The sequence below is a fragment of the Neolamprologus multifasciatus genome, chromosome 13, assembly GCF_963576455.1.
Source record: "Neolamprologus multifasciatus chromosome 13, fNeoMul1.2, whole genome shotgun sequence".
Taxonomy (NCBI): Eukaryota; Metazoa; Chordata; class Actinopteri; order Cichliformes; family Cichlidae; genus Neolamprologus; species Neolamprologus multifasciatus.
Genome location: NC_140451.1, coordinates 21,831,900 through 21,846,273, shown reverse-complemented (window position 1 = coordinate 21,846,273; position 14,374 = coordinate 21,831,900). Strand labels below are relative to the sequence as shown.

General features: G+C 40.1%; 2 protein-coding genes across 6 annotated transcripts in view; one reads left to right on the top strand and one right to left on the bottom strand.

Moving 5' to 3' along the window:
* LOC146505535 (indoleamine 2,3-dioxygenase 2-like) overlaps window positions 1-2,550 on the top strand; it is a 23,141-nt gene extending 20,591 nt beyond the window's left edge. Inside the window, exons 11-12 of the mRNA XM_085182782.1 lie at window positions 1,614-1,721; window positions 2,373-2,550. Coding sequence (XP_085038908.1) covers window positions 1,614-1,721; window positions 2,373-2,550 — 286 coding nt within the window. The remainder of the gene's footprint in view (window positions 1-1,613; window positions 1,722-2,372) is intronic.
* Window positions 1-14,374, bottom strand: part of insyn2ab (inhibitory synaptic factor 2Ab) — a 24,631-nt gene extending 10,257 nt beyond the window's left edge. For 2 of the 5 annotated variants that reach the window (XR_014877586.1, XM_085182780.1), the window contains exons 1-4: window positions 14,066-14,370; window positions 13,699-13,861; window positions 4,766-5,912; window positions 1,548-1,619 (exon numbers count right to left, since the gene is read on the bottom strand). Coding sequence is in view for 2 of the 5 variants with exons in the window: in XM_085182780.1 (XP_085038906.1) it covers window positions 1,548-1,619; window positions 4,766-5,907 (1,214 nt within the window). In the remaining 3 variants the exon portion in view is untranslated. Of the gene's footprint in view, window positions 1-769; window positions 2,989-4,765; window positions 5,913-13,698; window positions 13,862-14,065 lie in introns of those variants that run through there. The other 3 variants (XR_014877587.1, XR_014877588.1, XM_085182781.1) reach the window with 3 other exon arrangements.

Below are 14,374 nucleotides of genomic sequence, written 5' to 3'. Positions count from 1 at the left end.
GTTTGAATGATTCACAGGTCAGGCAAAAAATATATTCTTCTTAAGTACAAGAAATAGACTGAAAATGAACGAAAAAGCAAAGAAAAACTTCAAAACCTCTTTAGAAAGGCTGGAGAAGTGTTGTTCAAGACCACTTTAAAAATGACAAGAAGCTCTGACTATGCTAGATATGAGGGGTGACTCTGGACTTTTGCAAAATGTTAGATATGATAATTTGAATGAAATATGAATCTACAATTGCACAAGCAATATCTTGTGTTTTTATCAAATTTTAAGCATATGTGAATGTGACACTGTTGAATGCCAGTCTAGAACTAATGTGGTTTTTTTTTTTAGAGGGCCTTTTTGTTGTTGTTGTTTGTTATTTTTCTTCCTCTAGTAGCCTACATGTAACTAAGTTCCTGTTTTTAGGTTCTGTCACCACAGGCCGGGCCAACTTGACACAATGCACTCTTCAAATAAGCAGACAGAGTTGGTATGATTTTGCAGGAAATGTTACACGAAGAGAAAATCCTGTCCAAGGCAGTGTTAATTCTTTGTCCAAATCACTTTCAAATATTCCTGGTGTTGTAAATATCAGAAACATATTCAAAATAATTCAGAAGATCAGTGGAGTATAAATGGGCTGCCAACATTATCTTACGTATGGAGTCTATTGTCCAAAAGGGGAAGTATGAAGCAGAAGTGGGAAGGAACATTTCCATATGGCAACAAACTTTTATATTTAAAAAAAAAGGTAAAGTTGAAATCTGCAAAAAATGTGATGGTGTTGTTTGTTTTTTAAGCTCTTTGACTCGTGCCTATATGAAAAAAAACTGGGAGGGCTCAGAGGTCAGTGTGTTTTCTGGGGATAAGAGCATTTTCCAAACACTTTCATGTTTCACAATTTTGGAGAACAAGGTAACAGCGAGTTGTAGCAGTAGACACTTTTAGATAGAAGTGACAAATGACACGAGTACAGCTTGAGTGGATTTTCCTCATGCTTCTGAGACTTTTTTTACACTTAGAACGTATGAGAATACATACACTTTGGAGTCGGAAGAAAGCATTTGGAGTTTCCAAGTTTTTTTTTTTGAGCTCCTCACATACTCTGTGATGGGATCACAGTATTTCCTACTTTATATACAACTCACTTCCCACTGTTGTGTATTGTTACTCATTCTGTCACACCAACTCGTATATTTCCCAGAAACCTCTGCAAATAATATTGGAGCCATCATCCACTGTATAGTAAAACAATGCAACTCCCAATACACAGCACTGTCAGCTGTATTACATCTGTACTTCTTCCGTGACCTTGATGTGTATTTTATGATGCCTCTCTTCTGAATTCCATTTAATGTCACACCTAAAAGATTTGACTTTAACATTTTCAGTACTCTTCAGATTTTCTGCCTCAGTCAAACCACTCTAGATGCAATGTTGTGCATACAGTATATTTGATTTTGCATTTTCTGGACACTAATGCATGACTGCGCCAGATGAATCTCGTAAGGACCCCTTTCAAATTGATTCAATAAGTTATACAGACAGTGCAAGAAGCCCACCTGTAAATGATGCAGGCGCTGTTTCGACAAGTGTCACAATTTGCTGTGTCTTGTCCTGTTCGGTAGGAGAGCCTGTGAAGGGAGAGATGGAAAGATATACGTGAGCTCCAGTGACAGGCTTTGCCTTCATATTTCAACACCTGTGGGCATCGGCTATCACACAGATTTGCTCAGGTTTGTTTTCACTCAGGGTTGCTCTTTGCTAACAGTTGAAAATGCAGCGGGGATTTTGATCCTGCAGTTCTCTCAGATTTGGCTAATCAAGCGTGTAGACTTGCTGATTTAACATAATAGGATTACCTTGCTTTGCCATGACATACTTTGAATTGTCTATAGGCAATAGGATGAAACAACTAAATGCAGCTCTTGTGTAATAAAAAAAATCTATATCTTTACATTATGTGCTACAGCACATAGTACATCTTTCCCATAAAGGTCAACTTGTTACAGACATACTTTTTCAAAATGCAATAAACAGCACTGTATCTGCTCCGTTTGTGGCTGAGGTGTATTGCCCTGTGTTGTCTGTTGTTTTTATGTTGGAAGCCCTCTGCAAATACCAGCTGCAAGCCAGGTGGCACATAAGGCTCATACAAAATGTGCACATGGTAAAGAGGACACACTAAATATCCAATGACTTTTGTTAGTGTGGCATTCTCTGACTTTCATTAGTTTCTGTTTCATCATTCGAGTTTAGATGAGCATGAAGGTGGCCTTTTTGTTATTGGCAATATGTCGCTGAATAGACTGTTGGACCGCGTGGGATGGGAATGATAGGATATTTTGTTTTCGAGCCACACATGTAATTGCTTGCTGTCACGCTAGCCCTTTGTACCTGATGGATGATACGTGGAAGAGCTGCACCTCAAATGTTCACCGTGACATGAAAGGTGACCTCATCGGAGCAGACAGAAGGGCTTCTTCATGGATCGAAAATGCTGATGGAAGCTCAAGGTCACTGAGTTCATCCATCCTGCCCTGTTCTCAAGTAAAGTCTCTTTGAACAGCTGTGAGCAAGGGCAGTAACTGACTACACAGAAAAAAGATCTACTCTAGTGCTACACTGTTGCCTAGGTTTTCATGTACTCCCATATCATTAAAAAGTTGCTTTAATAATAAAAGTGTATTAACCTAAATTTACAATCAGTGCATGTGCTCAGCACAACACCCTTTTTTGTATTCAGTGTCTAATGTTCACGCTTCACTGTTGTGATTCTGTATTAAACCACAGTGACACAGAAAAGATCTTCATAGATTTTTCATGGAAAAAACAACAACCAAAAAAAATGGCACCTTTGAAAGTCTTTCTTTAAGCCGGCTGCTTGTTGGCACAGATTCACTGCTGTGTTGTTTGCCCACGTCAGCTGTCCTGGGATATGTCCTGGCCTCATCATTCTAGTTTCACTAGTCCCCCTGCCTACGTGCCTGCTGCTCTGCCTGCCTGAGAAATGCATAACATGCGAACAGAAGCTTCACTAGGTCAAGCCACCATGTTTCAAATGCCACTTTTTATATACAGTGTTATTCTGTGTTCTACACACATCTTTGTGTGGAGAAATGAAAGTGTTTCCTGAACAAGGCTGGGGAAGTGACTTTCGGAACTGTATGAAGCCAGTAGACAAATATTATAACAGTTAGATTAATATAAGAGAAAAATACTGAGCTATATATTCTTACTGTTAATATGGTTTTTTTTTTTTTTTTTTAGCACATTCATAAGTGTTTAACAATAAGCATCACATGTCACTGAGATACACTGAGGTTAAGGTCTGGAAAACCATAAGAGAAGTGAAACATGTGGCATTGATGGGACTTCCTCTTCATAGGCTGTCATTGAAAAGTATCCAAAATAAAGATGTGAAACAGATCACGGGGAAATGCATCAATCAAAGCTCCTACTGTACTTATTTTTGGTTTATGTTTGGGATTGTCTCGTGGAACAGATGACGCAAAGAAAGTAAAATCCCCTCCAAAAAAAAAAAAAAGTTTTTTTGCGATAATGTTATTTCCAGTGTAAACCGTGAAGTCGCTTCTCAAAACACTTTACTTTTGCTGAAAAGTAAGTAAAAAGTGAGTAGATTATTTCTAACACCTTGCTAAAACCACAAATGACATACAGTACAGGTTTAATGAAGAGTGGACATTGTGTTGGACATTATATATGCTGGTTAAAAAAAGGGGAAACTTTAAGTTGCTTTTTGTTCAAGGAAGCATAACTGACACAAATAACACAAAATAAGGAGAATAGTTTTGTGTCCTGTAACTGCACTTCTCTAATAACACTCGAGCACAATGCTGGAGCACAGCACAGTGAAATCACTACAGCAGGCACAGTTTTGTGAAGATGAAAGGCAACGTGTTATGAGGCTGTACTAATTGGGCCTTTAAAACCAAGCTCCTCAGAGTCACACCAGGGTGCCTTGTTCACCACTGGATGTGGATGAAACTTAAATACAATTTGCTTTGTGTTGTGATAGAGCACAGGTTTTTACAACTGTGCTGCTGTGAAAGTGACTGAAGGACTAATGGCATTCCCATCAACTACAGTTGAACTTTCTGTTTAATGCCAAAAGTCAAATGTTACCACACCTAAGAGTAGTGCAAGTTCATGCTTCCCAATAACACCAATCACATTTCTTAAAAACACACCAGATACTGTTTTCCTCTCGTTTTTTACTTTTAAAATATTCAGAGATATATTGTTCTAGAAACCTCTTAGTCACATCCATATTTTTGAAGAAAATGTGCATTCACACTGATAACTATTGCAAAATGTGATTCACCAAGATCCTGGGTGGCATACTGTTGATAGTCAAAAAATTATGTGTGGAACACTGTAACCTCAATGGCTGTGCACTTGGCTACATATCAGATAGTGACTGACATCCAAACAGAAGGCAGTATAAGGATGATATACTGTGAGGACCAATGCCATGGATGGGATATGTATTGTAATATTAGGTATACATGTACTTTGAGTCTTCTTCACAGTAGAAGGCCTTTCCATTATTTTCAAAGTATTGTTTCTGGTAAGTGCACAGCTTTGAATGACCAATTTCAGATAACAGCCTGTTAAAATACAGGCATTTCCATGTGTACACTATGTACCTCTGTGTTCCTATGAAATGAGGGATTATTTCTATGATTCTAAATGTCTTGCTTTAGGTTTCATGTGGAGCTTTCACAAACATTTGCACTGTAAACGTTACTCTACTCACCCCTCTCTCTGTGCTTCACCTTTCTCCAGCTCCTGAATAACTCCAAGAAGGACCTTGATGGTCTCCTGGCTTGAGCTGATGAGACTTTCCATGGCCTGCAGCTGTGCTTTGATGTCCTTGTCTCCAGATAAGGTTATTATCTGCTGGCTGCTCCCGATGCCCGTGGCTCCTGGAGGAAAGCCCTCGTCACCCCCATGTGTTCGCTGGAGTTTAGAGGAGGCTGACACATGCCTTGTCCGACACTGCCCTTGCGACTTTAAAGAACATTTGGCACTATGGGGAAGTGTCTGAGACTGCTGCTCGTTTAGCTGTGTATCCTTTTTCCGTTTACAGCTCACAGAGGGGCTTCCTAAAGACTCCACCTGTGTCAAAGAGTTCCATGCAACAGGGCCTGTGCCCTTTGGCTTGTCCTGCGAAAACTCTGAGTCAGCTAGCTGGCGCTTTGAGGAAGTGCTGGCATCCATGTCTTCTTTGGGTAATCCTTTGTGTTTGGTCCTTGTCCCACAAACCTTGTATTCTGGTTCACTTTTGGAAGGAGAGCTGGTAGGATGACCCTCTTCTGAGAAATGTGAGGGTCCATCCACACAGTTGGCACTGGAAAGCAAATCCTCTGTATCACTGCTGTCATCAGTGTGGTGAAGCAGTGCTTTTGTCTGCCCCACAATCTTACCCTTGTACTTAGATGACTCCCCAGTAGGTTGTCCATCATCTCCTACTGCTTTTATGTCACTCAAAAATCCATTGTTTTGTCCTCTGTACTCTTCCACCAAAGCAGCATGTTTAAAGGTGTGTCCTTTTTTCCTTTCAAATGGGAAAGTCTTGTAACGTTTTGTAAGATCTGGTGAAGTCTGGACACCAGTACTCTTGGTCACGTTAGGAATAGATCGCCGGGCAGGCATTGTCATGTACTTTCTGTGGGTAACTTTACAGGAAATGGACCTGGAGCGTCTGGCACGATGCTCTTTCTGAGCTTCGCAGATATCCTTAAAACGCACTTGTAAAGCCTTGTTTCTTTTTTTCACCTGCTGTTTGCCAGATTCTGAGCCGGACTGTGCGTCAATGCTGTGTGAGGGAACTGTTTCTGAATCAGATTCATCTGAATTTGAGAGAACAACGCATTTGGTGTCGTCTTTGCTCACCATATTTCCTGAAACAGCCAAAACAGAAAAAGAGAGAGTGTGTGTTAATGTAGAGGAGACGATTTTTCACATGTGATGACTTTGGTAAGATACTGTGGCAGATGGCCTAATGCCTTCCTCCTTTTTTGGAATATAACTTGTAAACCTCCATTAAAGTAACCCAAACTGAGATTAAAATATTTATTTTTTGTTATTTATTTATTTTAATAATAGAAAAAATTAGATACGCGTATTTTAACTGTAACTAATAAGGACAACTTGAAAAAGATTCCAGTGATTCATACATAATTAAATACATGTACAAACGGCTTGATATCTTTAAATAAATACAACGAGAACCAGCCAAATATATAGAGAAGAACTATAATACAGTGTTAAAAAGTACATATTTCCTGACAGTTTTTCTGTAAAGTTTGCACTTGTAGTGTCTGTATTTCTCAGCATAATAAACAACAATCAAAGTGCTTAATTCATAAGATGCTGCTCATCTACCCGCTGCCACGTTGTACAGATGATGCACCAATCTGCAACATAAATGTGTTAAACATGGAGGAAATCTGTGAAAATAAGAACAAAGATGATCATATTTCATCTGTATCTGATGACTCAAAAATGGTCCCATTTACTTTTTGTTCTTTTAATAACATTTTTAATATTATGTTTCCAAACACAACAGTGCTGTTGAAAAATCGAACAGGCCAGCGGTGCTCATCCAAAACGGATCCAGAATCTAAAATCAAACTCATTTAAGATACAAAATAACATTTACTTTGCACGTGCCATTTAGTTTTGCATGCATCACGACTGAAGCTCGATTAAATTGTCGTTCCGTTGTGTTAATGTTTCTGAATCACACCTCATGCTAACATTTGCAGCCATGACAGTAGCATTTCATAAGCACGGTCCCCTGCCAACTGTTTGATAATTTGCTTCAAGAGACCTTTTTAGAATAATAATTGTGTTCACACTGCTCTCCTTGTTGCTGCTGCCATCATTCAATACTCTGTTTATTGACTCTTCATTATATCAGTTGTCAGCTTAAATATACACCTCAAGCTAAAAGCACAGTTTTTCTGTTAACTTGATGTCTTACCGCAGTTTAGATGCCAGATCACTGACTTAGATCAGTAACCAAAATATCTGGTAGTTAGGCTAATGTGAAGGCTATGAAATACATTTTAAGCAAGCATCATTAATGTGTTTAGGTTTTGTTTGCTTCATATCAGCGTCAGCCTATAGGATTGCCGAGGCTGCTGTCTGCTACTGCTGCGCCATAGATTCACTTGGGGAATGATAACTTTGAATTGCTGCTCTTATTTTTTTATCTTTTGCCTTTTGCTTTACAAATGCATGACACCCATTTTATATGTCACTGATTTATGTAGCAGTGAAATGGAAATACTTTTATATGGGGTGTTTCAAGTGAAATCTGCTGCCAGTTCCTTGAAAAAGTATTTGAAATAAATATAAACATGAGACACACATTGAGATGCTCTTCTTTTTATTTTTTTTGTTTGCAAATACAATTATCATATTTTTATTCCTATTGGGAAGGCATTCCAATACAAATGGGTTTGCGTGACAGCTTGTTTTACTGTTCTTCATATCATAATTACATCTAAACGGCTGTTCTCTGCTTTGCACCGATGCACTCAGCCGCACTCGTTGCCAACCTTATGCTTACCGTACATCCATGCACCCACTCCTCCCGCTATCCGCGCTATATAACATTTCATACAACATGTCATTGTGAGCTGCTGCTATTATGTTGCTTGATAACATTCTCCCCACAACAGTTGGGGGTGTTTTGTTAAGGAATGGTCACAGAGTGGTTGGTGCTTAGCCCAGGGCTTATATATATTCCCCTTGTGGTCTGAGGTTGATACCAGAAGCAATGGTGACACAGCAGCTGTGGCCCACACATATTAAACTCTGCAATAATACCTAGCGTTAGGCTCCTCCACCTGTATCCACCTGCAGGCTCTGAGTCTAAACTCTGTAGGGAGAAATTTATTATTGTCACTCCCTGGTTGCTGCTGTGCCAAGCGGAGTGACGAGGTCAGAGCCTAGAGATGCTCTGCGATTGTATCGGAAATCTCTTTCATGTGAGTTGTCCGTGTGAACTGACCTTCAGCTTTTAATGTTTACAGATAGCTGTTTATCACAAATTTAGATTCAATTATATTACTTGAGCATATTTCTGAACGAAAAACACCTATATTAAGTGTGATCCTATAGCACACTATAGAGTGCTATAAATTGCATATTTCCTAACTGGCTGTGTTAGCATATTGGTAATATTACATAGGTTTATGCAACAGTTTAATAACCTGAACTGAAATGATTGGTTTCCAGCTTTCGATCTGCATTTTTATGTGGTTTCAGGGTTTTTTGTTTTTTTTTTGCAGTTCCTCAAAATAAATATTTACGTCTCGTATCTGTAAAGTGGCACTGAAAGAGTGTAATTAATCATTAATTCATAAGATGCATCTCATCTACCTGCTACCACACTAGGGCTGCCACAAACGATTATTTTGATATGTCTGTGAAGGTTCTCAGTCATCCAGGTCATCGTAGTCAAAGGAGCTTGCAAAGAAAAGCGTCTGGACTTCTTTAAGTTGCTTGAAGACGTTTCACCTCTCATCCGAGAAGCTTCTTCAGTTCTAAGATCAAATGGTGGGGATTATTTTGATAGTCGACTAGTCACCGATTATTTTTGCGATTAGTCGACTAATCAGATCATCATCCACTGGACGTAAAACGTACAGCTTATTGCACCAGCATGCATCTGCTCTTATATAGCTATCATTAGCTTACAGCTTTAAGTGTTTAAGATATGTGCTAACTAAAAATAAAGATGATAGTTTATTAAATTTTAATGAAGTTTGCAGATTGTTTCGGTGAAGTTTAATAAACTCCTTGATATCTAAAATATAACAGGACACCGGAGTAAATTCTCAAGCATCTCACACTTCTGATAATCAGTTGTCTGCTTGACGTTTATTCAGCTGTGTAAAAACTATAACTTTAAGCTCAGCCAAATCGACTTACTCAGGAACAAATACTACAAAAAGCCAAACAATAACATTTTGAAGTTATCTAAGTGACTTATATATGTTTAACCTGAGTAGCTAAAGACTGCGGTGGGTTTGAAAACTATTTGCCAGGAGTCCGGTGTTCTCAGCGGATCTAGTGAGCCTTGCCCCCGGCTAGCTATCGAGCTAGTGGGTAACAGACGTCTCCGAAAACGCCGGAGCGCTTTTGAATATATGTGGGTGTCTTGATAAACTGAGCAGATATTTGAGATTTACATAGTTACATTCTCGCCTGAAAATATTTAAACGTTTATTTTGTGACCCAGAAAGAATAATAAGAGTAATATTAAAACTAACTAGCTGCTGCCATTGTTGGAAACTGAGCTGGGCCGCGGTATGAATTCTGGGACACAGCTTCTTCTTCTTCGGGGTTTATCGGCAGCTGGCATCCTTGTACATGCAGTGCTGCCATCTTCTGTTTCAGTCCGTTATTACACTCTTAAATTCTACTACTTATTCCTGCGTCTTTTGGGATCTTACAAAGCTTCAAATGACGCGTCGACTATTAAATCAGTCGTCGACGATTTTGATAGTCGACGTAATCGTGACTAGTCGCAGCCCTATACCACACAAATGATGCACCGGCACTGTAGACAGATCAATATTTAACTTTCAATTGCGTAACTTCATGCTGCGATACATCATAAACTGTTTTGATCACACAGAGGAGCTCAAACTGAATTAAAAAACAAACAAACAACCAAATAAATACTACTCTTAATGCCAATCTCTGTGCAAATAAGACCAAATAGGACCAATACGATCAAGTAAAAATGACACATTTTCTGACTCATCTGTGATGAAACACATTTCACATCTAGAACATGAAATATATCAAGCAGCACAAGGAAATGAAATGATGTCTGATATGGCTGAAAGGAAACATCAGAATGAGCTGGTTAATCATTTTTATATGACAAGACAGCACGCGATAAATAAACTCCAATGAATCATTTATTACCACACAAAAGCCAGCTATTCATGGTGTTGCAGCTTCTCGGAAAGTAATCATGTTTTATCATTTAGCGACATTGTAAATCTATCAATGTGATTGTTGTGGTGGGGAAATTTATACTGAAGAGACATTTCCTTACTGTCAGTTTCACTACTCCCAAGAAATTTGTAAAACAAAAAGCATGGGTAGATTGGATTATTGTTCATTTCCCATTCGCAGCTGATCTACAACTACAGTTCATGTGGAGTTACAGTGACATAATGACCAAAAAAGTAATTACAAAAGATTGAATAACTCAGTGTAATATGACTAGACGATGGAAAGAGTTTTCCATGTAAGTCGCTCCTGTATTTTGTTTGCATGTACATGGGCATTTGTATATAGAATATAGATCTACTTAAATATCTATATGTGTGTGCTTCACTTTCATTCACTTGTCTGTGAGTGAAAGAACGAGAGACAGAGTGTGTGTGTGTGAGTGTTAGTGTATTTTGGCCTTGTTGTCACCTTTCAAAGAGAGGCCTTTGCCAGAATCCTAAGAGGCGCATACACACAGATGAACACCAAAGCAGAGAGAGACTGATAACACAAAGCGCGAGGGCTTATTTCTTGGGACTTGTGCCATGTGCTTCACCTTGCTGAGTGTCCACTTTAACCTAACCCTCAGCTCTAACTATTGGTAAAATGGAATATATTTAGAGGACACTATGTTTCATCTTGCTTCCTGTCAATGCTAGAAAACAATACATGCCAACAGCTCTTAGTGTCACTTTAGTCAGTGCGACGCTTTTCGGTGCCAAACGAGGAAAAAAGAAAGGCAAAGAAAAAAAATAATAAAAGCAGGCAACGAGCTCAGTCTCATTGCACAAAAACAATATGGTCTGCTGTGTCATGAATTTACGCACAGTTGTTTTGGAATATGGAGCAGATGAATTTTATTGGGCGCTGGTATTTGTTCTGAAACATAGCTTAGTATGCACTTTGATTCGAGCTCGAGATGTTTGTCAGAGGCATTTCTACGGGGGGGAAAAAAAGCATTTGTTCACAGCTGTTTCACATGGGCTCATGCTATTTCACACTCAGAAATACCAATCTCACACAGCTGAAAAGGTAATCACATCTGCAGGAAGTCTCTTATAAGTGCATACAATTTCTTATGCAGTCATGTAAGGCATGCTAAGGAGTTAAATGGTAATTCACATAAAGGGACTCTAGAAAAGCTCTTCAGTGACTTATTATTGTTGGAAGTCAGATACGCAGAGTGAGAGCGAGACGAAAGCCCTGCTGAGAGAGAGACTGTTGTCACACATGGATATATTCAAACAGCTGAAAGAGAATCTCCTTTTCCTCGTCATCTTCTTTCTCGTCCTCCTCAAAGCAAGCTATCTCTGCTAATGACCTGAGGTCCTTCCCTGATTTGGCCTCAGCTATCCAAAGGATTATGAATAATGCATTGACTCTAAAATTGCAAAAGTAATCCTCTGAAATCTCCTTATGTACCCTGGCAGACCATGTTGTCTGTTCCAATTGCCCTTCAGTTCTTCAACCTAAAATGCTGCATGTATGAGAAAAAACCTAAAACAAAACTCACCTTTAGCTACACTAACATGATTGATTATCGTGATCACAATGCGGTAGAAACGTGACTGTTAATGAAGAATGTTGATAGGTGTTTGGATCCATTTTTCAGTGCAATAGTAGGCCTGCAACACTGCTGACTCATGATTTATGCCCCAACGCGAAGCAGAGAGAAAGAGACGGCTTTGCTCAGATCGCCTTACATCCTTGTCAGCCTGCATCAACACAATAATTACTGAAGTGCATCTGTGGGATATTTACATATGAGAACACTGTCTGGCCACTCTCATTAATGGTTGAGTAACTATCGTGGCCTCCTACTCTTCAAACACGAATTTACTGAACGCAACATAAACAGTGAATGCTCTTTGATGCTATGGCTCGTGATTTTAGTAATGACTTCTAAAACACTGGAGTACTGCAAAGTAAATCCCCTGTTTTTGTAATAAGATGGGATTTTGCTGTGCTCATCATTCACTGTGTATTATACTGTGTGCGTCGTTACTGTGCAATGCATCCACTTTAAATTAGGAATTTTTACTCACTATTAGCATAAATTAAAGACAATGACATTGCACCAGCTTTGCATTAATAAGCACAATGTAAAGGGCGAGATGTCACCTCGCAGTCTTTCCCTTTGATAGTCCTTGAGGCTGTGTACAGGTTTTGCCTTTAGTTGGTCCACGCTGTTATAATGCTTTCTCAATAGTCCTCTTCTTCCAGCAACATTGTAGGCCACTTTGGTGGAATATATAGTCTCATCCTCAGTTTTTGAAAGACATCCCAGCCAGTTTTGAGAGCATCACAGTCATCCGGCTACACACACATGCACACCATCTCATTCCTGCTGTCGTCCAGCTATCTGTATATATCCTGGCTGCAGGCTACACCTGTAAAAGTTTGCTTTATGACTTTATTGGCTTAAAATATTTATCACTGTGAAGCACTTTCTGTTATAGACGAATAGCGGGGGGTTTTAAAAAAGCTCCCATCCCTGTATCTCTGAGAGCACGGGCTGTGAAATGGATCCTTGGGAAGAGGAAGTTTGAAGAGGGTGACATGAAGAAGGTCTTTTTTTTTTTGGCAATCACATGCTCTACTGCCAGTGTGGGCTTCTTCTTGTATGAAGGAATGGCAAAGTCCATCTTTCCTTTTGACAGTTAAATCTATAGTGCATCTCCCTAATGAGTTCACTCATTAATAACTGGCTGGGATTTGGGCATACGTGTTTACTCAGGTAAACCTGATGATTAACTCAGGTGTCATGTACAAGACAACAAGTGAAAACGATGGTTAAATAGACAAGCTGCTTCTGTGCGGGGCGCCTTAAAGCTGTGCCATATCTACGTTTCCTGTGAATTCTGGTAGTCAAGGACTGACGTTTAGAAAATAGAGGGACAGAGAGAGAGAGAGAGAGGGGGGGGGGGGGGGGGGGGGACTACGGCTGACACCAAATACAAGTGCAGCTCTGGATGTGATGCAGTACCCCAAGAGGCTCCGAGATCACACATGTCCTTAGTCATGATAAGGCTGAATCCACCTTTCATCAAATTCAGCCTTGAGGAGGACATCAGTCGCCGCATATGAATTTCTTACATAGTTCGCATTACTTACAATAGGTGCTTTCTCGTAAATGATCATCATTCTGACAGGACAATATGCAATAGTCTTTACACTAGTCTATTAGTGAGCGCTCATCAATATTCCTCACTATCAAGCCCAGACAATTCCCAAGTACAGCAATCTCGATAATCAGCCTATGCCTCACTGGATAAATACTGCATGTCTGTCAGAGGCTGCAAAGATATGCATAATGATAAGTACATTAATCAAAGTCAAATTACATCACTATTCATCTTCATTATTAGAAGTGGAGAAAAACCTTTGACGTGTTCTCCTGATTAGTCATAAAACCTTGAAATGCTTGGATGCAGAAATGCCCCCTCCCTAATTTATCCATATCTAATGCATGCAGGGATATACACATGCATGCAACACAAGGACTTTAACCAATTTCTATCAGAATACGTGCATGCCTTTGACATTTTGATTTAGTAACATTTTTAAAAGGCAGACTAAATGAAGCACCCACTTTTATCCCAATACCTGTGAATGTGTGTGCAACTCAAAAAAAAAAGAAAGAAAAAAAGAAGTAGTAACTCTTACCTTGAGAAACAGATCAAAGGTGCAAAGGACAAGATAGCACAGATCCCCTGTAGATCCACTGCTCATCCATGTACTCAGTGGGTGCCAGGGTACTGTCCAGCCACTGGAGCAGCTCTCACAGGCTGCGGGAGTGCTGAGAGAGAGGCAGCCGGTGCAGTGACAGCTGGAGTAGTTGTGGCACATCCGGCAAAGATTCAGGTTATAGGGATAGAAGAGGGAAAGAAGCAGACAGACATTGCCTCAAAACCTGATCGGGTCCTCACTGACACCCCCCTCCTGGCTTTTACACCGATCTCTCCCCCTCTTCTCCCTCATACACCTCATTCAAGCATCACTGACACTCGTTTGCTCTTGTCCCTGCACTCACCGGGAACAGGCACTCACACACGCAGCGGAGATCTCCATCTCGCAGTGCTGCTGCTTCTGCTGCTGCTGCTGCTGCAATCCCTGTGCATTCGTGATTGAGTGTATGTGTGTATGTGTGCGTAAGAAAGGCAGGGAGAGGGTGGGCTGGTGGGTGGATGGGTGGGTGGATATGGCTAAGGGAAGAAGGGGGAGGAGTGAGGGGTAGTACGCAAGCTGCTGAGGAAAGTCCAGAGTTGGCGAGCTGCATCATCGGTGAAGACCCCCTCAACTTGTCCTCCACAGGCTGGCTCTCTTGACACGGAGCTGTTAT